The 27,080-nt window shown below is 46.4% G+C and overlaps 1 protein-coding gene and 1 non-coding gene across 2 annotated transcripts; both read right to left on the bottom strand.

Annotated features, from left to right (window-relative positions):
- LOC121439122 (plasma protease C1 inhibitor-like) lies at nucleotides 1–11,514 on the bottom strand. The gene is made up of 8 exons (XM_041639628.1): nucleotides 11,457–11,514; nucleotides 10,893–10,967; nucleotides 9,246–9,849; nucleotides 7,757–7,891; nucleotides 5,176–5,379; nucleotides 4,874–5,010; nucleotides 2,173–2,392; nucleotides 1–458 (listed from the first exon to the last, which is right to left on the bottom strand). The coding sequence occupies exons 2-8, from the start codon at nucleotides 10,941–10,943 to the stop codon at nucleotides 205–207; spliced, it is 1,605 nt and encodes a 534-aa protein (XP_041495562.1). The 5' UTR covers nucleotides 10,944–10,967; nucleotides 11,457–11,514; the 3' UTR covers nucleotides 1–204.
- Nucleotides 11,515–14,725: 3,211 nt separating this feature from the next.
- Nucleotides 14,726–14,832, bottom strand: LOC121439142. Its single transcript, XR_005973153.1, has one exon. It is a non-coding gene; the product is annotated as a U6 spliceosomal RNA (small nuclear RNA).
- Between the last annotated feature and the right edge of the window lie 12,248 nt (nucleotides 14,833–27,080).

The raw sequence follows: 27,080 nt of genomic DNA, 5'->3' as shown, positions 1-27,080 counted from the left end.
TGTCTGCAAGTTTTATTTGTAGAGACTGGTAAATTCGATCCATAAAGCTGCAAAAAGTGGTTTAGAGAGCATGTCGGTGCCGTGGGGGTTGTGGATGAAAACAGTTCCCTCTGCCCGATCCTAAGGCTGGAAGTGGCTGGGGAAGGCAGTGGCGAGGCAAACACGGGGTAAGTGGAAGCCCGGGTAGCCCGACTCCTGCCTGTCTCAGGCGCTGGGGTCGTACACCCGGCCCATGAAGACCGGGAACTTGTGTTGCTGGTCCCAGAGCAGAAAGAGGAAGGGTTGCCGGACCTCAAAGATGAGCAAGTTTCGGGCCACAGAGACTGCCGAGGCCGCAGAGGCCTCCACGCCCGTCTCTGTCAGCTCTAGCACCGTTTGGTGCTTCATGGAAGACACCTGAAGATCTGGGTCGTCGGTCAGCCCACACAGGTTGAGATCGTCAGAGAAGTCAAAGAATTCTAGGACGAAACAAGAGAAAAGCAAAATCAGAGGTCAGTAGGAGCCGGGCGGTGGTGGCACACAGCTTTAATCCCAGAGAGGCAGAAGAGGGTGGGTCTCTGTGAGTTCAAGGCCAGCTTGGTCTACAAGAGCTAGTTCCAGAACAGCCAGTGCTACACAGAGAAACCTTGTCTCAGAATAACAACAACAAAACAAACAAACCGGGCATAAGCAGGGAACTCTTGGTGGGTGGAAATTCTGTTCTTAAATTTCCTGGGTTAGTCTCAAATTCCTCCAGCATCTTCTCAGTCTCTAAGTCATTGCTTCTTGGTCTTCTAAATGGGAACCCCTGTTATCAGGCCCAACCATCAACCACTCTCAAGAGTCAAGACGCCTCACTCTCTGCCCCCCACCAACTCTCCCCTGAAAAAATGGCATATTGCTTCCTTGTCTCCAAGGACTTTGAGAAATAGAGATGGATAATATTCTATAAAATGAGATCATGTGAGAGTATAATGCTATACATGAAATATATACTGACAGAAATGCTATATACTGAAATAATATATACTGACAGAAATATATACTGGTCTCTGCCCTAAATTCCTGACAAAGAACTCCTAGAACCCTAACATTTCCTTAGCAATGGACGTGCTGGCAGCACATTTTGTCTTAATATTTAAGTTTTTGTTTGTTTGTTTGTTATTTTTGGTTTTTTGAGACAGGGTTTCTCTGTGTAACTGCCCTGGCAGAACTCTCTCTGTAGACCTCCTGCCTCTGCCCAAGTGCTGGGATTAAGGTGTGGATTACCACCACCACCCAGCTGATATTTGTTTTTTGATTTCTGTTCTAAAGCCCTCACAATTCCTCAGCAGCAGGAGTAACAGGCATCTCTGTCAGTCTGTTATTTGGCTTCTGATGCTGGTTTTAGGAAATCAGGTTATATATTAGGTGATGAAGTTGTCAAAACAGGAAATGAGCGACAGATCTAGCTAGAGATGACGTCAAAGGTTAGAAAGGGGTGTTTCTAAAGTCTCCCCTAAACTCAGAAACCCCAGACTCATACATATCTAGATGGATCTGAGTTTCTTCTGTGAAGTGACTGATTAGTGAATGTGGCCAGACAGTGGTGGTTCACAGCTTTAATCCCAGCACTTGGGGGAGAGGCTGGCAGAACTCTGTGAGTTCAAGGCCAGCCTGGTCTACAGAGTGAGTTCCAGGACAGCTAGGACTGTTTCACAGAGAAACCCTGTCTCGAAAAACAAACAAACAAATTAGTGAATGTGACCAAGAAGTGAATGTCCACAGTCCATCTGGGTCACCTGTCCCAGTGAAACCTAGTAGAAATATCCCAGAGAGCTAGAGATCTGGACTGCTATTTGGGCTTGACTCCAATTAGTTCACAGGTAAGTCATGCACACTTTAGGTAAGTCACAGAAAGTCTCTGAGCTTCGGTTTTCTCAGTGACCTCATGGGATAAAGCCTGGTCCTTTAGCTCACGTGGTTGAGGAGTAAGTTTCTGATACAAGTGAAGAAGAACCGTTTAGCATGATGGCAACATTGTAGCACCGTCTTCCCAGGAGTAAGTTTCTGATACAAGTGAACCGCTCTAGCATGATGGCAACATTGTAGCGCCGTCTTCCCAGGAGTAAGTTTCTGATACAAGTTAACCGCTCTAGCATGATGGCAACATTGTAACACCGTCTCTCCCTGTTTCTGGCTGCCAGGACTTACCCATCTTCTCCATGATTGACAGCATGTCTTGGTTGCTCTTCACTTTGATCTGAGGCATCACCAGATAGGTGGGCTGGTACCTGGACAGCTCCAGCTTCTTCATGACCGCCTTAAAGACAGTGGGGGTGAGAGCCTCCTCCATGTCTTCAAGTTTGTGCTTCTGGCTCTGGGGCACCATGATGACAAACGTCAGGTTGTGAGAGAGCTGCAACTGTCCCACCTGGAGAGAACGGGATATATTGTATGAGCTCTCCCGCCCCAGCTCTTTCCTGGCCTGCCCCGCCAGGTGCCCTGTTCCTCAAGACTGTTTCAACAAGCATCAGCTAAACCTGACTGCCATGATGTGCCATCAAGTGGGGATGCCAGTCAGTCAGACTGAAGTGCACCAGTCCTGGTGAGAGCCCGAGGGATGAGCACAAGTTTTGGATCATACCCTGACTATCTATATAATAACAGAGTAGGATTTGGTTCCCCCCTCCTCCCTCCTTCCCTCCCTCCCTCCCTCCTTTCCTTCGTTCCTTCAATAAAGTCTTATGCAATCCTGAATGGGTTTAAATTAACAGAAGATGATCCTGAAATATCTTCTTCCTCCTCCTCCTCCTCTCTCTCTACCCCCTCGTTTTTCCAGACAGGGTTTCTCTGTATAACAGCCCCGGCTGCCCTGGAACGTGCATTGTAGGCCTTGAACTCACAGACTTCCATCTGCCTCTGCATCCCAAGTGCTGGGATTAAAAGCATGTACTGCCACCGCCCAGCTGACCCTAAACTTTGGATCTTTCTGTTTTCACCTCCTACAAGCTAGGATCACAGGTCTATACTACCACAGTTAATTCTATGAGGTGCTGAGAATCAAACCCACAGCCCGGCAAAGTGCTCTACCAACTGTGCTTCAGATGTAGTTTATTTAAGCCCTGTTACTTTTTTTTTTTTAACATTTTATTTATTTATTATGTATACAATATTCTGTCTGTGTGTATGTCTGCAGGCCATAAGAGGGCACCAGACCTCATCAAGGAGGGTTGTGAGCCCCCATGTGGTCACTGGGAATTGAACTCAGGACCTTTGGAAGAGCAGGCAATGCTCTTAACCACTGAGCCATCTCTCCAGCCCCTAAGCCCTGTTTCTTTTATACTTCAAATTATCTCTAGCTTGTTTCTAATATGGTGTCAGAGTCTAGGACCAGCCTGGACCTAAATTATTTCTCATACCAGGGTGGAGGTATGGGAATAAAAACACAACTCACACAACTATATTGGGAGGGAGTTTTTAGGGATACTTTATGAAGTTTTGAATTTACATTCTGAAAATCACCTGCTTTTATCATCCAAACAACTTTTATATCAAAAGGTAAACTGAGGGAGAAGTTCATTAGCATTCTGTTTCCTGGGTAGTGGGGAAGAATGAGTTAGGTCACCTCCACAACTAACTATGCCCGCTCTGTCACGTACACCAAGAAACACCTCTTCCCCAGGCAACCTCCTAAGTTACAGTAGAAGGAACAGAATGACTTTAGCATATCCTGACCATTTGTTAGGATGGTGTTAGTTTATCTCACTATTAAAGGCTAGGCGACCACCTTCTGTGTAGAAGATGCAAAGTGTGCCTTGCCAGGTTGCTCAGAATTTTGACTACCATACCACTAGGAATATTGGCCTGTATAATCAGGCCCCATAAGTGTTATATACAGTATGGCTTAGGGAATAATGACAAGAAAAAATTTTGTGAATGTTCAGTATAGTTTTTTTTTCCTCAAATGTTTTCTGCCCATGGATGTACCATGGATATGAGATACTGGCTCAAAAAACCTTCCTCACGACACAGAGATGCAGGAATGCTTAGGCACTGGGCATGGGAGAATTTACTGCCTAGAATCTTATGGCTCCATATTCTTCTGTTGGTGACAGTATCTTTCTGTTATATAGCTCTGGCTGTCCTGGAATTCTATATGTAGACTAGGCTGGCCTGGAACTCACAGAAAACTGTCTGCTTCTGCCTCCAGAGAGCTAGGGTTAAAGGTATGAACCATCAAGCCCTGCTTGGGCTCCATATTCTGTCCCTTCTCTCTCCCTACCCACTAGAATTATATTGTTCAATATCTGCTAAAGAACTTAATTTAGCCTGTCGTGGTGGCATCCACCTTTAATCCCAGCACTTGGGAGGCAGAAGCAAGTGGACCTCTGAGTTCCAGGCCAGTCTGATCTACAGAGTGAGTTCCAGGACAGCCAGTAGCTACACAGAGAAACACTGTCCCCAAAAAACCAAAAAACAGAACAAAAAAAAAATGATTCAACACCTGTGTATACACATACTTAACATATCTGCCCACACAGAGCAATACCTCTATAAGCATACTTATACATATGCATACTGCACAAGAGTGTACACACACAGAGGACACAGCAAGCTACCAGTGTACCCTGAGTGGAGGTTAAGAGAGAGAGAGATGCACAGAATTTAAAAATGACTCACTTTTTGCCATTTGGTGCAGTAGAGATGAATGAAGAGACTTTAGAATCATGTCTAGACTCATGTCTTCCAGCCTAAACTTCCCTGCCTCCAAAAATGAGAGAGAGGAGGAGGAGAAAAGAGGGTGGGACTACAAGGTGGGAGAAATAGAAATGGGGATTTTGCAAGCAGGCACTCCACCATGATAAGTCCATGGCAGAAAGGAAGTCAGGGATGGGAGGAGTCAGGAACTTACCCTGGCCTTCAGAGTCTGGTCACTGAAGTGGGCCATAGGGTACTTTTTGCTGCTCATCATGGGCACTTTAATCATAGAGTTTTTGTAGAGGAAAGATGACTTCTGATTTTTTTGCTCAAATGGTTTCTTCCATTTGGCTAAAGGAAGAAAGGGCGGCTGTAACATAGGTAGGGATAAAAAAAAAGGCGCTAAAGACCCTGCTAGGGCAGGGTAAGACAGTCACTGTGGAACTCTGAGCTGGTGGGATGTAAGACATGATGGGATGGGAGGTAGAACCCCATGAGGCCCACTGCCTGCCTTACCGCTCAAGTAGACAGCATTCAGCAGGACAAGGCGGGTGTCAGAGGGCAGGCTGTCCAGCAGCTGGCTGATCTTGTGGTTGGTGTTCTCGGCCACCCAGGTGTTGATGAGTTCTAAGTTAGCATCACTGTCCAGGCTCAGGACTCTGGGGCTGCTTCCATACAGGGTCTGAGAGGCATTCACATAGGTGTCCCTGATGGGTAGGTCTGAGGGGCAGGATGGAAGAGTGAGTCCCCTGAACAATCTTACCCGCCTTCAAAGAGCCAGAGAGTGAACACACTTCTCATGTGTTTTCACTTCGTTTGTGTTTCCGGAGACAGGGTCTTGCTATGGAGCTCTGGCTAGCCCAGAACTCAGGTAGACCAGACTGGAACTCACAGAGATCTGCCTGCCTCTGCTTCCTGTGCGCAGGGATTAAAGACCATCACATCTGGTGGGGTTTCCATGGTTCTTCCTGCTCACTCCAATGAACACGCCAGCATTTTACAAAAGCAGGGACCAGCCCACACCTCTACTGTATGCAAATGTCTTCTATGCAAATCAGATTTAAGAAAACATCCCACACTAAGAACAGCAAAACTATTCCTAGGCACCCCTGCTGCTTCTGCTTGCAGGTGAGGAGAGCTTGGCTAGGCAGCCCCCCTGGGAAGTAGCCTGCACCTGACTTGCCCCTCTGTCCTTTTCGAAGGCTGTAGGAATAGACCCTACTTTCAAGCCTCAGGGGAAGTTTATGATGAGACTTCCATACTCTTGCTCTCACCACCCAAGTCCACTGGAGAAAATATGAGTGCTTGGAAGAATAGACTGTTTCACTGGATAATTTCCCCAGGCTTGGCTGGTGCTTCACTCAGCCTGAGACCCAGAACCTTAGCAGAACTCTGGATGTGGGTGGGCAGGATACAAGTAGCCCTAAAATATTGAATGTAGTGGAACTGTCCATAGCTGAACGGGACAAAAGACACCACTGGACGGAAGTAGGTAAGGAATGCAGTATGTAGCGAAACCTCTGAATCATATCTTTTTTTCATATCAAAAAGATACATTTTAATGCCAGGCATGGCAGAGCATGCTCTTAACCCAGAAACTTGGGAGGCAGAGGCATGAGGATCTCTGTGATGTCAAGGCCAGCATAGTTCACATGGGGAGGTTCAGCTAGCTATGACCACAGAGTGAGATCTTGTTGAAAGAGAGAAAGAGATAGGAGGGGGAATTGAGATTTGAGGCAACCTCTTTTCCTTTTTTCTTTATTTTTTCCTTCCCTGTATTTTCTCAGTTTTCTATAACTATGGCTTTCATTGTGTGTGTGTGGGGGGGGTGGTAAGGAAAGGAAAAGCCAAGCACAATATCACATGGCTACAATCTCGGCAACCTAGACCAGAGGATTGCCAAAACCTGAGTCTTTAATCCCATCACTCAGGGGCAGAGAGACAGGCTGATCTCTGTGAGTTTGAGGTCAGCCTGGTCTACAGAGCGAGTTCCAGGACAGCCAGGACTGTTACACAGAGAAATCCTGTCTTGGAAAAACAAAAACAAAAACCTGAGGCTTCAGAGAGGGCAATCTCAGGAAATAAGTAAGCAGAAGAGGAGGGCTGGGAATGCAGCCCAGTGGTGGCTCTGGAATAGGCTGCAGAAAGCCCTGGTTTAATCCCCAGTACCACAAAGAAGAAGGGAAAAATGGGAGAAAACGCTTTTTTACAAAAGAAAGAAGGGAAGAGCATGCGAGAGAAAGTGGGCGTAGGGATGAAGCCACGTGTGGTAGTGCAGAATTTCAGCACTCAGGAGGCTGAGGCCGGAGGAGAACCGGAGTTTGAAGCCAGCCTGGGCAACATCGCGAGACCCTATTTCAAACAACCAACATGAACCAGACAAACAAAAACCTAAAAGAGAGGCGTTAGATGAATTCTGTGATTTTTAACCTTTGGAAGTGAAGGGTGCCTCCCACCCCCACCAGCCATTCTGATGCTCCATCCCCACCCACTCCTGAGCAGCTCTGCAGAAATGGCCAGCTCGAGGGTCCCAGGCTTACGAGCAACTGCGTCAGATCATTTGTGAGGTTCCTTCTTACCATCTACTGATTTGATTATTTATTATTATTTTTTTAATATTTATTTATTATGTATACAATATTCTGTCTGTGTGTGTCTGCAGGCCAGAAGAGGGCACCAGACCTCATCACAGATGGCTGTGAGCCACCATGTGGTTGCTGGGAATTGAACTCAGGACCCCCGGAAGAGCAGGCAACGCCCTCAACCACTGAGCCATCTCTCCAGCCCTTGATTATTTATTATTATATTATTTACTGGTATTATCTATCTAGCATAAACATGTAAATGATAACAAATTCATATAATATGAAAGTACTAAGGATGAATCAGAAGACTCACTTGACCTAAAACTTAGCAAAAAGTATCTTTTGGTGACTTTGAGCTTCTAACTGCTAACCTCTAGCCCTGTTGTTAACGGTATTTGAGTCTCACAGGTCCCACCCCTGGAGCCACCTGAAACTCCTGCTGCTTCCCCATCCCTCTTTCCCATCCTCAGTACTGTGCCTCCTTCCCCTCCTCCAGACTCCAGCACACTCACCCGGGCTGTGGAAGATCTGCGACACAGAAGTGACACCTTTGGAGGAAAAGGCCTTCAGAGCCTGGTGGACACAGGCGAAGTCCTTGGGGTAGGAAAGGACGTCCTCCAGGTTGCTCTTGGTGCTATCTCCAGCCCCTACACCAAAGGACAGGGAGAGATAAGAGCTCTTGGGGGGAGGAACGAGAGACCCACTACTTGGGAATATGGCTGTGGGCTGGCTAGAATGGAGGGTGTGTTCCTCCATGGTGGGGCTTCAGAGCATCAAACAGTACTCTGGAAGACAGCTGTGTGTCAGGAAGAGGGTGGTGGGCAGTGCTGAATCGTGCCCGCTAGACTCTCCACCCCCACCCCCGGCTTCAAACATTCTCCTCCACTGGTCTCCACCTTTGTAAGTCGCACGCACGTATCTTTCTGAGCACTGCTCCACACTAATCCTGACTTAGACGATTTGGGTTTACAGAATCCTCCTATAAGTAGAGGCCTTAGACCCCTGTTGTAAAAGAGGGTGGGTGTCCTTCATTATTAAACACCGTATGTGTCTTCTCCACGGCAGCAGCCAAAACTTGTCAAGAGCATTGCGTCTAGTCCAGGTGTTCTAATGCTTCTCTTATGTTATCTTATTAAGTTACCACCAATCCTTTTACATAGACACTCACTTTCCTAGTATATAGAAGGGGTCTGAACTTTCAAAGATAGTGTTATTAATGCATTTAAGGTCCCAGAGCTAATAATAAGATGAATGCAGTACTGGAACTGAAGTGAACAAAGTGGAACCAACAGACTAGGAAGGACCCCCCAGGAGACCCTGAGGATGTCTGAGGACAGTCTTGCTGTCACACCTGGAGAGCCAGGTGCTACCAGCATCTTACCAGATACAGTGAGATGTTAGGATTTGGGGAAGTCAGGAGGAGGAATCTTGTATGTGCAATCTCTACGAGCATTACTGAAATTTTCTGGGCTGGGGTGTGAGAGATGTTCTCTCTTTCTCTCTCCCCCCCCCCTCAGGGAAATCACTCTCATGGTGGTAGAAGTTTTTTTTTTTTTTAATCTCCCAGGGAGTCAAGGCACCACATCATCTGAGTCTTGGTCTTTGAAGGGAGATCTCACCACCTCTACTTAACCGTCAAGAACTCACACTCAAGAGCGCTTAAGTGAACTGCCCATGGCTGCACAGCCAGGAAATGCATGACCAGGACTCTCTCTCAGGTCTGCCTCCGATGACTTCATCTCCCTTATCAGCTTCCATTGCTATGAACCACGATTGGGACCTTACTTTATATGTTGTTAATGAGTCCACGGGCTTTTATAAGCAAGAGGACCTTATTAAATCATTGTTAAATAAAGCAGCGTTCAAGAATGAAGGCCTACCACCCAGTCACGTAGCCCATTTTACAGCTTCTTCTCAGAGACACAGCCTCGCAGAGGGGTGTGATTGGTGATCCCTAGTGGAGAGTCCCCCATACAGCCTAGATGGAAGCCAGAGTCTTACCAAGAAGGACCTGCGTCAGGAGGCTGGCGATGCTGAATGGGGAGAAGGCCATGTTGGTCTCAGCCTTCTTGGTGGATGAGAAGGCGCTGTAGAGCTTCATGGAAAACTCTGTCAAAGCCTCCGCCAGAGTAGCCTCTGAGGACTTTCTGTCTGAATCAGAGCACTGAGCAAGCGGCTCTGAGCAGAAGGGTTTGGTGGGAGCCTGGGTGGGAGAATCTGTGGTTGTACACGGTTGACTGGAGGGATCCATGGGGGGCTGGCTGGAAGCATTCATGGGGGGCTGGCTGGAAGCATTCATGGGGGGCTGGCCAGAAGGATTCATGGGGGGCTGGCCAGAAGCATTCATGGGGGGCTGGCCGGAAGCATTCATGGGGGGCTGGCTGGGAGAATCCGTGGGTAGTTGTGCCATCGGTTGGGTGTTCTGGGTGGTGTCAGTTGTGTTTTTGGTTGGTGCATTGGTCGTTGGCCAGGTAGACTGTACTGTATGTTTACTCAAACTCCAGGGGCCATCTCTCTCAGGGACGATGTCTTCGCTTTCCTCTTGAGTGACCAATGGGTCCTGGATGCTCTGGCTGGCAGCTTCTGAGTCTGAGAAGGCTCTATCCTGTGGTTCAAGAAACAGGGTCTCATTTCTTAGTGAGCCACAGTTCCCTCAACCACTCCAGGCCTGAAGACTATGAGCACACTGTACCAGTTGCTTTTGGTGTAGTCTGGCAGGTGAAGGGTTATTCCTTCAGAAATAGGCAATGCCAGGGGAATTCTCTGCAGGAAACATGGGGTAATTCCAATTTGGTTATCAAGTATTTGTGTTCATTGACCACCATGCAAGAAGCTGTTTTCTCGTTTTGACTCACTTGCCAGGGTAGTATAGACATTTGCATTTGTGAGCCTTATTTTAGGACTGTGGATATTCAGAGTGGGTGTGGTATACCGGTGAGTACTGAAAACAATTAGTATACCAAAAGGAAAGGAAGAATTGTGGGAATTGGGTGCAACGGTGCAACCTGTAACCCCGGGTATCTAGGCATTTGGGAAGTGCGCTAGAAGGATCTCCTTATGTGACAGTGTTTTCAGAAGTGGGAAGGAAAGTCTGCAAAATTCAGATCCCTTGCTCAATCGGACGTCAGGTGGTGACTCCCCAAGGTCACCCAGGATGCCAGCTTCCAGAATAACGTCCTGCTTATCCACCGGAAGCAAGCACTCACTCTTTTCACAAGTTTACTTTTTATCCCTGTCCTCCTAGGCCACGTGGGCCACGGTGCTCTTAACCTTGGCGCCGGCCCATGTCTGTCTGCCAGCCTTCTTCTTGCACCCCACTTTCTACAGACCCAGACCTGGAAGAGCCTGTCACAGCATCAAAGAGGGGGCAGGTTGTAACTTGTGTCTCGTCTTGCCTCCCATGACCCCACCAAGCTTGGATGGTGAGCTGGGTGGAGTCTATGTATTTTGCCTTTTATACATTTGGTTAAGGAAGCTTGGAGGTCCGGCCTAAGGTCATCCAGCTTGTGTATCTTCTAATATAGAATTCAAGTCCCTCCTCCTACGGTAGGGCTAGGCTAGAACTTAATCCCAGGAGGTGCTTCCCTCCATCCCCAGGGCCCAAAGGGGGTTACTCCTCCCCCCGCCCCCCTCGGAGGGACCACTTACCCCAGCCAGCAGCAGCAGCAGGAGGATCAGCGGGGTCAGCCTGGAGGCCATCTGGGCAGCGACGTCAGCTGCGACCTGTGAAGCCAGTTAGCCTCAGAGGCAGCCCTGAGCCTAGGAGCTCAGGGGGTTCAACCCATCCCCAGGCCCGCCCCCATTCCATTCCAGGCCTCGACCCTTCTTGGTGTGCTCCCGCCTCCTCCCTCTGGGGCCACCTTCTCCCTGGCTCCGCCCTCTGTTTTGTTTTCCCCAAACCGCTTCCCTTTCCCGGCACCGCCTGGCCCTTCTCTCCCTTCACGCCCAGGTCTCAGCCCATCTGTTCAATCTCCAGGGTCCCGGGTCCCGCTTAACTAAACAATAAGCCAGGGGCAGCCGAGAGGAGGGCCAGGGCGAGCTGGGCAGCACAGCTTTGAGGGAAGAGGAGGCAGAAGGCTCAAGGGGAAGCAAGCCTATGGAAATTGCAGCGATAACAAACGGGGCTAGAAAGTAGGGGAGAGGGAGGCTGGAGACCACCCTGCCAAGCCCTCTTGACTTTGTGTTCCTCCCCCAAAGGTCCCGTTATAAAACCTGGTCCAAGTTCTTGGTCGCTAGGCAGCTTCAGGGCAGACTGAATGGACAGTCGCAGAAGGTCAGTGAGGGTGGGGTGTCGGGGGGCAGTCTCAGCTATTGGCTGGTTCAGGACACTGCCCTGTTAAAAATTAAGGATGATTGATCACTAGTGCGAGAGTGCGAGTTCCCGTAAATCAGGATGGGAAAGGCCTGGGACAGTCTGGGTCTGGCACTGTGAGCCAGGCTAGTAGTTTAGCCTGATCTCCCCTCTCGGAGTGGGGTGGAAGTGGGAGTAGGATGCGATGGGACGGGGTGGGGAAGCTTAGTGCAGCTCACAGGGATGCAAAACCAACCTGTGTTTCATGGAGCAAGATAAAAAAGCAGAAGAAATGCAAAACTTGCCCCTTTACAAGAGATGAGTTTTTTTGCTTTTGTTTTCTTTTGGATAAATGGACAAAGTAACTCTGGAAATAGGCCATTTGATAGTTAAGACATCAAGTCTTAGAAACAGTTAATGTCTGGCCTTTCCATTGCCGTCGTTTGGAGATACGCCAGGCTTGGGCTTAAGTGTCCTAAAGTCCCAGCTTCGGCCTCCTCCCTATCGTATATATCATGAGTCGTTCTAAGTTTGAGAGCTAGGAGTCTGAGGCTCCTAGCTGAGCCCAGGTTTCAGTCCCTAGCGCCACAACAAAGCGAAACAATCACAGAAACCGACAACTCAAACACAGCAACAATCCCAAACCAGCAAACAAAAATCAAATCCTGATCTCTATGTATTTATGGTTGGGTTGTCACAATAAGCCGGTTTTGTGAGACCCTGGCAAGGAGGAACCCAGTTATATATGAATTCTAAGTAAATCCTATGCAATCTTGGAATATGCTTATGATAAAATTTTCACCATTGTTGTGTATCTAAAATTTAAATTTGACTGTATTTTATGTGCTGAGTCTGGCAGTCCTATGTCCTCTGCAAAGCAAGGCTGCTCTCTCTGGTAACATGATATAGATATGAAGTTGTGTGACTGTCTAACTACAGGCCTGACCCCTACCTGGGTTTGCCTTCTTTAGGAAAGTCTGTGGTTGGCACCAGATCCAGTGCTCACAGAAACTCGAAAGACAGGAGCAGGAGAGAGGAACACTCATATGGCTCCCAAAAGACCTTAGAAAAGACCCTGAGTTTGACCTGGCTCTGCGCTCCATTTTCTTGGAGAGCTCCTAAACCTTAAAGAAGTGCCATAATATAAGTGCCATCCTTTGAAAAGTTTCCTGCAAAATTCAAGCTGTCGTTATTTTTTTCTGCTGTGTAGTACTCCATTGTGTAAATGTACCACATTTTTCTTATCCATTCTTTGATCGAGGAGTATTTAGGTTGTTTCCAGATTCTGGCTATGACGAACAAAGATGCTATGAACATAGTTGAGCACATGTCCTTGTGGCATGATTGAGCATCCTTTGGATATATACCCAAAAGTGGTATTGCTGGATCTTGAGGAAGGTTGTTTCCTAGTTTTCTGAGAAATCGCCACACTGACATCCAAAGGGGCTGTACCAGCTTTCATTCCCACCAGCAATGCACAAGTGTTCCCTTTATCCCACAACCTCTCCAGCATAAGTTGTCATCAGTGTTTTTGATCTTGGCCATTCTTACAGGTGTAAGATGGAACTCAGAATTGTTTTGATTTGCGTTTCTCTGATGACTAAGGATTTTGAACATTTTCTTAAGTGTCTTTCAGCCATTTTAGATTCCTCTGTTGAGAGTTCTCTGTTTAGGTCTGTACTCCATTTTTTTAAATTGAATTATGTGATCTTTTGGTGTCCAATTTCTTGAGTTCTTTGTAGATTTTGGAGATCAGACCCCTGTCTGATGTGGGGTTAGTGAGGATCTTTCCCCATTCTGTAGGCTGTCGTTTTGTTTTGTTGAATTTGGTCACTGTTAAGTAAAAGTAACAGATATACACAGCTAGTAAGAGTTAAAAACAAGTGTTGACCACATCTGGCTGGTGAAATCCTTGGAGTTACTAACCCATGCTAGGGCCTGTCTATAGTAGTCAGCAGATCCTGGGGTCACTTCTGATGCCCCAACACTTTCAGGCTGAAGTTACAGCGGAGAAGCAGAGAGGTTTTCTCTGGTTATAGATCTCTTTCCTGGAATATTTTGGCCACCACTGTCTGTGTACCCTGGGCATTCACGGGGTTTCTGCATTGCAGCTGTGTTCTTGTCTGATGAAGCGGGAGCTGCAGCTGACTAAGTCACCACATTTACGGAATTTCTTCCTAGTGTGGATGAGCATTTATCCAGCTGGTGTAAAGTTGTGACTTCAGTCCTTCCCTATAGGAGGCAGGCGTTTATGCTTTCCGTACTTGTCTGTGCTTTGTATGACGGAGCTTTGTCTCTGGTTTCCTAACACACGCTCCTGTCTGTGGAAGCCGTGGTGTTGACAGCCACAAGTAAAAGTCTGATGTGGGTCCCTGGTGTCACCGTCACCACAGATGATCTCTGCACAATACTCTCTCCGTACATGGATGTTTTCCTCCGTAGCTCCACAGAGACTGAGCCTGGAACCCTTGCCCTTGAGTGCTCATCCACAACCCTCCTGCTAAACTCCTATTCTTTTCTTCCTGGCAGTCTCCAGCTGGTACCAAGAGGTGGACAGAGACGAGGAGTAAAGACTGGAAATTAGATCCAAATATTTGTGGAGACACAAGCTTTCCAATCCTGGAAACCCCAAAGGACCTCGTTTGTAGCACCAAACTTTTCAGAGTAGAAGAGAAGCCTTTGATGACTCCCTTTATGGACATTCTGCATTGGCCCATTCATTTATCTAAGGATACTTTAGTCTTTCAAAGTTATCAGCACAGTATCATGTATGTGCCTTGTAAGACTTTAAACAAGCCAGACATTTACAAAATTAAGTCATTACAGATGCCTTTTAACCACTTCAAGTGTGTTCTTCCAGGATTTCATAATGTGGGATTCCCCTCTGTATACTGTGAATACCATTGTTTTAGTCTTTGTTGTAGAATAACGGTTTTGTACACTGTGAAGATGTGTTTTTGTTAAGGCACCTTCTGATAGTTTAATAAAGAGTTGAACAACCCATAGCTAGGTAAGAGGGGAGAGATAGGTGGGATTTCCTGAAGAGAGGGGAACTCTGGGGAAGAGTCTGAGAGGTGGGGAATTTGCCAGTGAGATGGAGGAAGTCGATGTACAATACCAAGGAGAGGTAACTGGGCATGTGGCAGAATGCAGGTTAATGTAAACAGGCTAATAAAAGTTTGCTTTTATAAAAAATATGGAATGCGTCACAGATTTGCATGTCATCCTTGAGCAGGGGCCATGCTCATCTTCTGTGTATCGTTCAAATCTTAGTGTATGTGCTGCCGAAGCAAGCACACTAATTTAAGCTTTAAGAGCTAGTTGGGAACAAGCCTAAGCTAAGGACGAACCTTTATACTTAATAACAAGTCTCTGTATCATTATTTGGGAGCTGGTAGTCCAAGAAAGTTTGACTATACTTTGTATTTATTATCTATAGTTGTGATAAAACACAACAATCAATTCAATTTATAGTTGTATACCCCCTTGCCTGACTCATGAGCTTATTTTTGAAACTAAGCATGTTTGTGGAATCACTTAGAAATTGTTTTATTTTCTGGTGAATTGTGTCGTAGGCCACATGTTGAGGTGACATCTGTTGGGGTCCAGCCTCGACAGAATTCGCACGGTCCAGGGTAGGAGAGTGAGGATTAGAATTATTAAGCAAAAGGAACAGAGATAGGAGAGAAATAAGAGACAGAAACACAGAACAGCATCGGGAGGGATATCCAGTGAATACTGATTTTGTTTACCTTCCACATGCTTATATACTCCACTCCAAAAGGGGACGGGGGAGGCAACAGGATAACTTCATTAACATGACAGACTTGATTTCTCCAACCCTTGGTCAAGGTGGAGCGGATCCACCTCTAAACCCAAAATACTAATCAACCACACCCTCGGTCAGGATCTCTTGTTTGTAGCCACACCTGTTGGGAACAACTTTGAGCGAGAGTAAGCTCAAACTCCCTTACCTTTAGTCAATGTGGAGCAGACTCACATCTGAGGGCCCTGGCAGAATGGCTGTCTAGAGCCTTCAACTTTCCATCATTTAAAACTACTTACGGGGAAATACAGTTCAGAAAGAAAATTCCATAGGAATGAACACAGGGTTGAATCAAAACGATAAAGGTGACATCAATGAGCCCTTACTCTGACTAACGAGCAGGATGTCATCAACACTCCAGCAGTTCCCATCAGTCACCATGTCCAGTGCTGTAGGCCACCACCATCCTAATGCTGTTGTGAATATCCTCCTTCTTCTTTCCCGCTTCTCTCCTCTTTCTCTCTTCTACCCCCCCCCCCCCATGATGATGGAGATTAAATCCAGGGCCTGTGTGGTAGACAAGCACGCCACCACTAATTTACATTTCCAGCCCATGGATGTTTGTGGCAAAGTCATCTTCAGTAACCCTGGTTGGTCCTCAGACTGACTGACTGTCAACTCGGTTGACCTTGAAGTGATTCTCTTCCACTCCCCGACACCGAGAGTACAGGCAGATACCACTACGTGCGATTTGGCCCTTGAGTTTTTTCAGACAGGGTCTCCCTATGTAGGCAGGCTGGCCTCAACCTCCCAAGCCTCCTGCTTCTGACTCCTAAATGTTGGACTTAGAGGACTGCACCATTGTGCCCAGTTTATGCAGTGCCAGGAACCAAATTCAGGGCTCTATAAATGCTAAGCAAGTACTGTCCACTGAGTTATACCCCCAGCCTTCACTTTGAGGTTTGTACCACAACGTGCATTCCTAGATATCTGACTTCTTTCACCAAAAAACTACACATTAGTACATGTATGTTCATGTGAATATATATGTGTGGGGGTGGACACATCAAGGCCGTAGGATAACTTCAGGTCGTGTTCCTAAGGAACCATGCTCCCTTCCCTGCCCGCTTGGAGCTAAGCCCCCTGGCCAGTGAGCCCTGTGACCGCCACGACTCTTCCTCCCTAGTGCATGTGCCTCCAAACGGGGTTCGCTCTTAAATTGTTTTCTCGCTTTTCTTCTTAAAAATTAATTTTAAAAAACATGTGTGCATGCATGTGCATGTGTGTGCGCCTGCAGAGATGAGAAAAGTGCACCATAATCCCCTGGGACTGAAGCTACAGGGATGAGCTGCCCAACATGAATGCTGGGGACCAAATTTGGGACTTGGGTGCTGAGGACAGCTTGAGAGAGTTAATTCTCTTCTTCCAGGCAGATCTTGGGGATCAAACTCCGGTCATCAGTCTTGGCAGCAAGTTCCTTTACCCCACTGATCCATAATTGGCCCCATGCCCGTCTTTTAAAAAGTCAGGCCCTCATGTTTGCGAGGCAATCACTTTACCAACTGAGCCATCTCCCTAGCCTGGCTGTCTTAAAAAAAAAATCAGCGATTACAGCACGTGGCTGTGGTTTATTTTCATTTCTGCATAGTTTGCAGTTACATTTCTTCTTTTTAGCTTTGAAAAAGTGGACGCTCCCTATGTTTCTCAGGCTAGCCCTCAGCTTCTGTGCTCAGTCAGTCCGCCTGCTTCATCTTTTTATGGGTCACCGGGATGAAACTACCTCAGAGCTGGGCTGTGGATGCACGCCTACACCTTGTTAGTTTTCAGTTATCTCAGCGTTCTGCAATTTTATCTCTTCTACCGTTGACAGATATTTGGGTTGCTGGCAGGTGCAGCCTGTTTTGCGCAATGCTACTCTGGACATAACTGTCTTCAGTCTGTTTCTTTGGGGCTTGCCCACAGGAGCATCACGGCTAAGAGATGGTACTTAGCATCAGCTCCACTGACATTTCCAACATGTCTGCCAGTTTACAAAGCAGTGTGATCATTCTTTTTATTTTTCCCTCTTTTCCTTTCTGTATTGTCTCAGGCCAGCCTTGAACCCTTGATTTTCCTGTCTCTGCTCACCAAGTGCTAGGATATTTGTAGTCTATCACAACTCCCAGCTAAATTTGTTCATAGTTTGAGTTCTCTTTCAAGACAGGATTTCTCTGTGTAGCGCCTGAGTGCCAAGCTACTCTCAAATGGAGATTTTCCCGTTCCAGCCTTTCCAGTGCTAGGCTTACCGCTATATGCTACTACAGCTGGTATTAGCAACGGTGCATTTTATATTTTCACTTGGTGTGACTGTGTTCTGCTATTTGGTCAAGCATTCTAGAGGAGTCTATCAGGGTGATTTAAAAAAAATTATATTTATTTATTTATTTTGAGGCAGGGTCTCACTGTGGAGCACTAACTGGCCTGGAACTTGCTATGTATAGTAAGGTGGCCTCAAATTCACAGAGTTCTACCTGCCTCTGCATCACAATGCTTGAACTAAAGGTATTTTTTTATTCTTTTAAAAGACTTTTATTTATTTATTATGTCAGTGTTCTGCCTGCATGTACGCCTGCAGGCCAGAAGAATGCACCAGATCTCACTACAGATGGTTGTGAGCCACCATGTGGTTGCTGGGAATTGAACTCAGGACCTCTAGAAGGGCAGTCAGTGCTCTTAACCCTTGAGCCATCTCTCCAGCCCCTACATATGTTTATTTATTTGTGTGTACACGAATAAGCCAGAAGAAAGCCTGAAAAAAATGTGGATCACAGGGATGGAACTTGGCCCACTGAGCCATCCAGTCCAGGGTGGTTTTGAGATGAGCGTCGCATTGGAGGACATTGAGTTGCCTCTCCATGATGTGAGATGGTCTCATCCAGTCCACCAAGGTACTAACAGAACAATCCCTGCACCCCCACCTCTCCAGCAAAGAGGAATTTTGCCAGGAGACTGCTTTTGGGTTAGCTTCCACAGTCACGTGAGCCAATTCCTTAAAATAAAATTCTTTTCTATATATACACATCCTGTTAGCTCTGTTTCTCTGGAGAAACATGACTAATACAGGCCAAACACTCAGGCTCAATATTATGTGCCGTCCCGACAGCTGGAGACTATCAGGGAGCTTCCAAAAGCAAGATCCCCTTCCCTTCTGTCCCCTCGGGTAAGGCCTTAGCTGATAACCTTCCCTGTCAAGGGTATCAGGTACATTCCTGCCTATCACTGAGCACTAGATTTCAGTTCCCTGGCAGCCTGCAGAATCAGTCAAACAAGAACCATCCCAGACTCTGTTATGATGTCTGAATCCCACCGCCCCTCGCTTTTATTCTGTTCCCGAGAGCCCAGCCCCTGTGTGGTTCACTGTGACATGTGTTACTCTCGTTGTTAGATGTGTGTTGTTCCTTGAGAACAGCCTATATGTGGCTAATCAGCCCCTGCTAGTCTTATTTGTCCGGTGTCTGGTAGTGTACGTTAGAGCATCCTCTAAGTATAGGGTGAGAATCATCCCCAGGGTGAACAGGAAATGCCTGGGCCAAAAGCTGCTCTTTCTTGGGATTGGAGAGCCGGCTCTGTGGTTAAAGCACTTGCTGAACTCACTCTAGGTGCTCTTGACCACCTGTAACTCCAGCTCCAGGGGGTCCAGTGCTCTCCTTGGGCCTCCATAGGCACCAGTGCTCATGTGCACAGCACAGACACACATGTGGACGTAAAAACCACACCTCAAAGACCGCTTATTCTGGTGCCACTTTGAGTGGAATACAGATTTATTTATTCATGATATACACAACATTCTGCTTCCTTGTATGCCTGCAGGCAAGAAGAGGGCGCCAGATCTCATTACTGATGGTTGTGGGCCACCATGTGGTTGCTGGGAATTGAACTCAGGACCTCTGGAAGAGCAGCCAGTGCTCTTAACCCCTGAGCCATCTCTCCAGCGCTGGAATGCAGATTTAAAATACTGCAAATTACATGTTCTAACATGGAAGTAGTTTCACAAAGTTCTTTATAGTTTTACAGAATAGAGGAGGTCGTTAATCAAGATGACTTTAAATTGCCCTGGTGGGCACACCTGATGGGGAAGCTCAGCCAGTCACGTCTGGCTAGGGTGTGGCTGCCTGGATCCAGGCAGATAAATGAGGGGGTGGGGGTGGGGGGTATATAGGTGCTCGGGGCGCTTTTGGGCTTCGGACCTTCTACTCTGATAGCGTGAGCTTCCCCGTTTTCAATTATTAAATTATATCTGTTGTTTTGAGCTGGTCTGGTTATTTAGTGTACTGATCAAATACGCCAACACTTACACACACCAGAGCGGCAGACACGCGGAGAACGGGGAAGCTGTTTTCACAGGCCTAAGCTGTGATCGGATGGTGTCCTTAGCTTGGGGACTGCTGGAAGCCCGTGTTCCACTGTTTCGTTTATTATCGCGAGGCGTTAGTCAGCCACAGAGTGGGGTGAGGACTGGCTGTTCAGAAAGGCTGAAACTATCTCCAGATAAGGCAATTAGCTTCTGAATTTACAGAACTCCAGTCCATCTCTGCAGACACAGTTTCCTTCCAGGAGGTTTTTATTGGCTGCTGCTCACAGCCAGACACTGCTTCTTTTCAGGAATTTTCTTTCACACACATATAAATTATGTGTGTGTGTGTGGTGTGTGTGTGTGTGTGTGTGTGTGTGTGTGTGTGTGAGAGAGAGAGAGAGAGAGAGAGAGAGAGAGAGTAGGTAGAGTCAGGGAGATACCCTGTAGCCACCGAAGGAGACAGAAGGCCAGGAACCTTACCAGTAAACCACGAACCTTGTGGTAAAATATAAAATAATAGGAATGGGTTAATTTAAGAAGTAAGAGAAGCTGGGCGGTGGTGGCGCATGCCTTTAATCCCAGCACTCGGGAGGCAGAGGCAGGCAGATCTCTGTGAGTTCAAGACCAGCCTGGTCTACAAGAGCTAGATCCAAGGCATACACACAGACAGAATATTGTATACATAACAAATAAATAATTTTTTTTTTTTTAAAAAAAGAGCTAGTTCCAGGACAGGCTCCAAAGCCACAGAGAAACCCTGTCTCGAAAAACCAAAAAAAAAAAAAAAAAAAAAAAAAAAAAGAAGTAAGAGTTAGTTAATAAGAAGCCCAAACTAATAGACCGAGCAGTGTTGTAATTAATACAGTTTCTGCGTGATTATCTCTGGGCGGCCAGGAATGAACAAGCAGCCTCTGCCTACAAGCTCCGGTTTCAGAGAGACCCTTTTCAAAACTATGGTACAGAATGGTAGAGGAAGACATTCAGTGTCCACTTCTGGCTTCCGTGTGTGCACGCACGGGTGAATGCAACAGCGCACACATGCGCTTTTGTGTATTCCACACAATGCACGCATTCCCCTCTGTTGACCCCTAAAAATTTAACCATTACTTCTTTCTGATAAATCCTGTCTTTCATCTGAGCAAGCAAAGTGAAGAACACCTATAGCTAAGGAGAATCGAGTGATCTGTGTGTCTTGGGGATGGGTCTCTTGTATCCTAGGCTGTTCTCAAACCAGGAAGGTAGCTAAGGATAGTACTGAACTTAGAATCCTCCTGCCATTTCTGGTCTGTGCAACTTCCTGCCCCCCCCCCCACCTGACACATAGCAGAAACTCAGTACATACTTGTTGACCAATTGAATAGGCAAGGTCCTTTGAGACTGGCTGCCAAGGACATGGATAGGATTGTCCAACTAGGCCTTTTAGTGTTATTTTATCCTTCACTCCATCCCTCCAGTGTCTTCTGGCAGGACTACAAGGAGGCTGGTGTTGCCTGCTGCCTCCTCTAGGGAATTGATAAGAATTAGAAGAGAGACACAAAGGTAGCACATGGAGGAGGGTAAGCAACGGGGAGCAAGATGGCACAAATTCCAGAGGAACAGCTGCTTCACCAGGGGCTCATGGATACTGCTGGGTGAAGTTTTATGTTGTTCTGCCCCCGTCCCAGTAAACAATCTTTCCTGATGGTGTCTAGCCCAGTACAGTTCATACTTTCCTATTTAAAAAAAAAAAATCCCTTTATAAAGTCAAATATTTAAACATTAACATGAACTGTTTGCCTGATCCATTGGCAAAAAAATGTAAAACAACAACAACAACCCACGATAAAAGCTGTTTTCTACCCAGCCCGCCACTGGGTTTCACAGCTGGGTGTGCACACTCACTCACTTAGTGTTCACGTAAGATACAAACTAGGAGCAGAGCAGTGGTGGCTAACGCCTTTAATGGGAGGCAGAAACAGGCGAATCTTATAGTATGATGCCAGCCTGGTCTATAGAACAATCTCCAGCGTGGCCAGGGATGCATAGAAAAACCCTGTCTCAAAAAGAAAGCCAATAAATGATAAAACTTGGGGCCAGGGCGATAGTTAAACCGCCTGCCCCCTCCCAAGCATTGTGAGGACCTAAGTTCTGAGCACCCACCAAAAAGCCAGACATGGCCATAAGACTCTATAACCCTAGCACTGGGTAGAGCCAAGACAGGGGAGGCCCAGAACATCCTGATTAGCTGATTTAGCCAATCAATGAACTCTGCATCCAATGCAAGACCCTGCCTCAAAAGATAGGTGAAAAGTGACAGTGGAAGATACCCCAAGTCACCTCTAGGCTCCATATGCACATGCCATGCACGACAGCATGCATATGTGAGCATACACACAGTTTGCACTCAGATGCACTACATGGCTGTTTTCTTTTTTCACTTAGAGCTTTCTAGAGACATTTCTGGGTCTTGCCTTGAGCTACCAAGCAACAGAGACTCCACGAGGCCCTCACCTTCCACAGCTCTTCCTCTGCCTGTATTTTTAAAGATCATATTTTTATCTCTTAGCACTGTTACCATTTGCCACCCAGAGAGTGGGTCCAGAAAGCCGACCCGTGGATGGTTCAGCCTCAACTCTAGACTGCATCTTTAGCCTTCCCCCTCTAGGTTAAATAGAAAACAAGGCCAGGCTGTGCTGGTACACACCTTTGATCCCAGCACTCAGAAGGCAGAGGCAGGTGGATCTCTGTGAGTTTGAGGCCAGCCTGGTCTACAAAGCTAGTTCCAGGACAGGTTCCAAAACTACAGAGAAATCCTGTCTCGAAAAACCAAAAAGGAAAAGAAAAACGGGAGGGAACAAAATTCTCAGGGCACGGGATGATCAATCTTCCTCCCTCTGGGTGGGTCCTCTGGTCAGCAGCATTGGTTACCTGGGTGACAGAAGTCTGTCTCCCTTCCTCCAAGGCAGGGCAGCTAGTTCATTTTACCCTTTTACATTTCATATATAAGCAAGAGGTGTTGGGAATGCAACCCTGAGCCTCTAAGAGAGCAGTGAGCACTCTTAAAAAATGTTGAGTCTTCACAGAGGTTAAGAACACTGGCTGTTCTTCCAGTGGTCCTGAGTTCAATTCCCAGCAACCATATGGTGGCTCACAACCATCCATAATGAGACCGGGTACCCTCTTCTGGCCTACAGGCATACATGCAGACAAAATATTTTATTCATAATAAATACATAATCTAAAAAATATGTTGAGCCTTCACTGCAGCCCCATTAGTTTGCTCCTCCCCAACCCTCCCCCTTCTCTTCTTCAACAAAACGTGACCGTGTGGATGTAAAGAAACTCGGTCTCGGGCTTGTTGCCTCTGAGCGGTTTACAAACTGCTGTCCTCTGGAAACAAAGGCCGTCTGGAGCAGTTTCCTCATGGAGTCCTCTGGGAAGACGACTCTCCAGGCCCCAGGCCCCAGGGCTTGGCAAGAGCAGGCTATGGGGTAATTTAGGAACTTCCCGAATCCCGTGAAAATGAGCCACTGGGGACTGGTCAGCCCTTCCCGGAATGTTCTGGGGCAGTCGAGCTACCTCAGCTCCAGAAGGGTGTCTGGAGCGTTGAGACAGCCCAGCTCTGGAATTCTTGCACCAGCCCCGTGAGGATGCGCGTCTCTGGACCCCAGTCTTCCCTCCAAGGCTACGGAGTTCTCTGATTCGGCCGTATTCTCGTCTGCCCTGTCCGCAGGATTATTTGCTTTCATATTGTTTGATGGGTTCATTTTCTTTACTGGCTACCCTGATATGAGAACAGGGCAGGGCTTTGTCTCTGTAAATGGAAAATCAATAGCACTCACCACAAATAGAATGAATCCGGGTCAGTGAGGCTCAGGGCCTTCAGCCCACGATACTTTTAGGGGCCTATGAATATGCTTTAACTTTCATCTCTTTCAAAAATAGAAGAATTAAATACAGTAACAGTCAGTATTGTTACTCATGCCCTTTGCCTGGATTGGATTCGTGTGTGTGTGTGTACGTGTGCATGTGTGTGTGTGTGTGTTTGCAAGCTTGTGTGGAGGTTAGAGGACAACCTCATATGTATGAGTGGGGTCTCTTCTTTTCCATTTCCCAGGAAGTTATCTGGCTTGAGCCTCAGAGGAACATCCTGCCTCCCCATTTCTACCCACCCTCCATAGGAGCCCTGGGGTTCTAGGTGGTCACGCTATGGTCCTCACGTCTGCATGGCACGTGTTTACCCACTAAACCATCATGCCCAGACATAGATTGCATTCTTGTTTACTTTGATTCAGTAATTTTTTTTAAACTGAAGATTTCTTATTTGTTTGTTTGTTTGGGTTTTGGTTTTTCAAGACAGGGTTTCTCTATGTAACAGCCATGGCTATGCTGAAACTCACTTCGTAGACCGGGATGGACTCAAACTCACAAATGTGCCTGCCCCTATCTCCTGAGTGCTGGGATTAAAAGTGTGTGCCACTACCACTCAGCCAATTTAGATTTTTTTTAAAGGAGGAAGGGAAACAAGACAAAAAAACAGCCATGAAAATCAGAGCACAGCCCTAAAGGGAATGTTGCTAAAACCAACATAAAGAATGCAGAACTTCGTCACTAAAGTCCCCCTGTGAAGTGTGCAGTGAAGCCTTTCTGCCCTCCTTGTTAAAAATGGGATGTAGAGACAGCATAGTAGCATGATTATATATGCCTGGGATCTCAGCACACAGGAGGCTGAGGCCAAAGGATCAGCCTTACCTAAATATCAAGTTAGAGACCACCTGGGGTTATAGGAGACCCTGTTTCAAAAAAAAAAAAAGAGGAAATTTGCATGTGTGAGGTACTAAAGACTGTCGGGCAGTGGTGGTGAACACCTTTAATCCAAGCACTTGGGAAGCAGAGGCAGTAGGACCGCTGTGAGTTTGAGGCCAGCCTGGTCTACAGAGCAGTGCCAGGACAGTCAAGGATGTGAAACTCCATCTCAAAAAACAGAAAAACAAGCAAAGATGGATGAGCATTAAGCTGATTATTTATCTCCGAGAAATCAAAGAGAAACCAAAGAACTTGAGAACATGAAAGGCGTTTGTTAGTCAAAAGATTTGTTGTATTTTATTTTTAACAGTGTGTATATCTGTGTGAGTAGAGCTGCCTGTGGAGGCTGGACGAGGTCGTTGGACGCCCCGGAACTGGAGTTGCAGGTGTTTGTGATCCTAACCACTGGACCATCTCATCTCTCTAGCCCCAGAGAATGCAAAAAAAAAAAAAAAAAAAAAACCTGAAACCCAATAACCAAAACAAAACTTTATTGTTTAAAAAATACGTGAAGGTTTTTTTTTTTTTAAATAATAACCATCACATACCAAGATTAAGCAAACCAAAAGCAGAAAATGCCTTTTCAATCCGTGACTGTGCATTCTGGAGCCTTGGAGATGGAAGTCCGGCCTTATTCCTATTAAATGAGCTCTCTGCTTATTTACTGAATGGCTACCCCAGTTTTGCTTTGTTACTTAAACCCTTTAAAGATGTTTGCATTCCTTCGGGGGATTCCTCTGCACTGGAAGTCACCGAACTGAATGATGACGATAAAGAAAATAACAATGACAATGTTATAATTTATTTTCTTTCTTTCTCCCGCCCCCGCTCCCAGACAGGGTTCCTCTGTGTAGTCCTGGCTGTCCTGGAACTCTCTCTGTAGACCAGGCTGATCTCAAACACAGAGATCCACCTGCCTCTGCCTCCTGAGTACTGTAATAAAACATCACCTCCTGAGGACATGTTGAGTTTTATATTGTTGCGGTCTAGGTTTGTTATATCAGGCCCTGGGTTAAAAGGTTTGTATTTAAGCAAGTTATTATGATCTCCTGTACCAACTCCTAAGAGAGCTCAGGGGAGCTAATTAGATAGTCCATAATATGAGAGCTTTAAAGCATCCATTATCAATTATTTATTTCTATTTTCTATTTTTTTAATTTCCCTCTTTTAAAAACAATTTTCTTTGGAAGAGCTGGAGAGGTGACGCAGCAATTAAGAGCATGTACTGGGAGGACCCAGGAGCCTCACAACCTTTCTAGGGGATCCGACGCCCTCCACCGACGCCTCCAGCGTCAGGCAATATGTGGTACCCACACATACGGTCACATAAAATGCACTCATGCACGTGAAATACAATGGAGCTTAAAATTTAAATGTTCATCTGTAACCTTTCAAAATGAGTATTAGTGCACAGTTCTGAATGGGTAATGATTTTATTCAAAATTTCTGCTTAAATTTTATTCCATGGGTGTTGGGTGTCACAAATGAAATACATCAGAACACATAAAGACAAACACTACATATTGTAACTCAAATGTGGATTTTCTGTTCTATTTGCGTGTTTGAGACAGGGTCTCATGTAACCCAAGCTAGCTGCCAACTCTCATATTAGCCCAAACTGACCTTAAACTTCCGATTCTCCTGCCTCCATCTCTTGAGCAGTAGGGTGTGAGTCACCACCATCAGCTCGCTCCCTGTGTGGAAGCTTGAAGGAGTTCCCACAGAAGCAGAGAAAAAAATAGATATTACTAGGAAATGAGCAAGACTAGCAGACAGGAAGAACGGAGGGAGATGGGTAATGGATACAAAATATGGTTAGGTAAAAGGGAGGCATTCAAGTGTGCTTTCCTACTAGGTTTTCTTTGGTGTGTGTGTGTTCGTGAACATACTGTGGTGTTTGTTCGTGGAGGTCAGAAAACAACCCAAAGCATTCAGCTCTCTCCTTTCCCCTTCTGCCACGTGGATTCCGGGAAGCCGGGTTTGGCAGCAACAGCTTTTCTTGCTCTGTCATCTCTTCAACCCTGAGTTCTTTCTTTTCTCTTTTATGTTTTTTTTTAAAGTTTTTTTAAATTTTGTATGCATGATTGTTTTGCCTGCATATCTGTGCACCACAAGAGAATGTCTGATCTCCAGGAATTATGGATGGTCTGTGAGCCGCCATGTGGATCCTAGGAACTGGACCCAGGTTGTTGGGAGGGCAACACATGCCCTTAATTGCTGGACCGCTTCTCCGGGCTCCCAGAAGCCCTGGGTCCTTACATTCTGTAGCACGGTAGGGAAATTTTCATTAACAATGATTCATTGTATATTTCATAAGGAAATAGAAGAGTCCCTAGGACCCAAACACAAAGAAATGAGAATGTTGGGGCTGGAGAGATGGCTTAGAGGTTAAGAGCATTGCCTGCTCTTCCAAAGGTCCTGAGTTCAATTCCCAGCAACCACATGGTGGCTCACAACCATCTGTAATGAGGTCTGGTGCCCTCTGCTGGCCTGCAGGCATACACACAGACAGAATATTGTATATATAATAAATAAATAAATACAAAAAAAAAAGAAATGAGAATGTTTGCCATGCGAATATTAATTACTAGCTAACTAGTTTCTGTCATCCAGAAAGCCTCTGCCCCCTCGACAGGAGATCAAGTGAGTCTCCTCCTACCT

The sequence above is a fragment of the Microtus oregoni genome, unplaced genomic scaffold (assembly GCF_018167655.1).
Source record: "Microtus oregoni isolate MIOR12 unplaced genomic scaffold, Mior012 000060F_004, whole genome shotgun sequence".
Lineage (NCBI taxonomy): Eukaryota > Metazoa > Chordata > Mammalia > Rodentia > Cricetidae > Microtus > Microtus oregoni.
Note: the sequence above shows the minus strand (reverse complement) of the source record. Positions and strands in the feature narration are given on the sequence as shown.

Bases quoted from the DNA above. Each gene is read 5' to 3' on its own strand.
- LOC121439122 (XM_041639628.1), bottom strand. From the start codon at position 10,943: ATGGCCTCCAGGCTGACCCCGCTGATCCTCCTGCTGCTGCTGCTGGCT. The intron at 9,850-10,892 runs GTAAGTGGTCCC...CTTGAACCACAG, and splicing joins TGCTGCTGCTGCTGGCTGGG to GATAGAGCCTTCTCAGACTC. The intron at 2,393-4,873 runs GTAAGTTCCTGA...CGTTCTCTCCAG, and splicing joins ACCAGACTCTGAAGGCCAGG to GTGGGACAGTTGCAGCTCTC.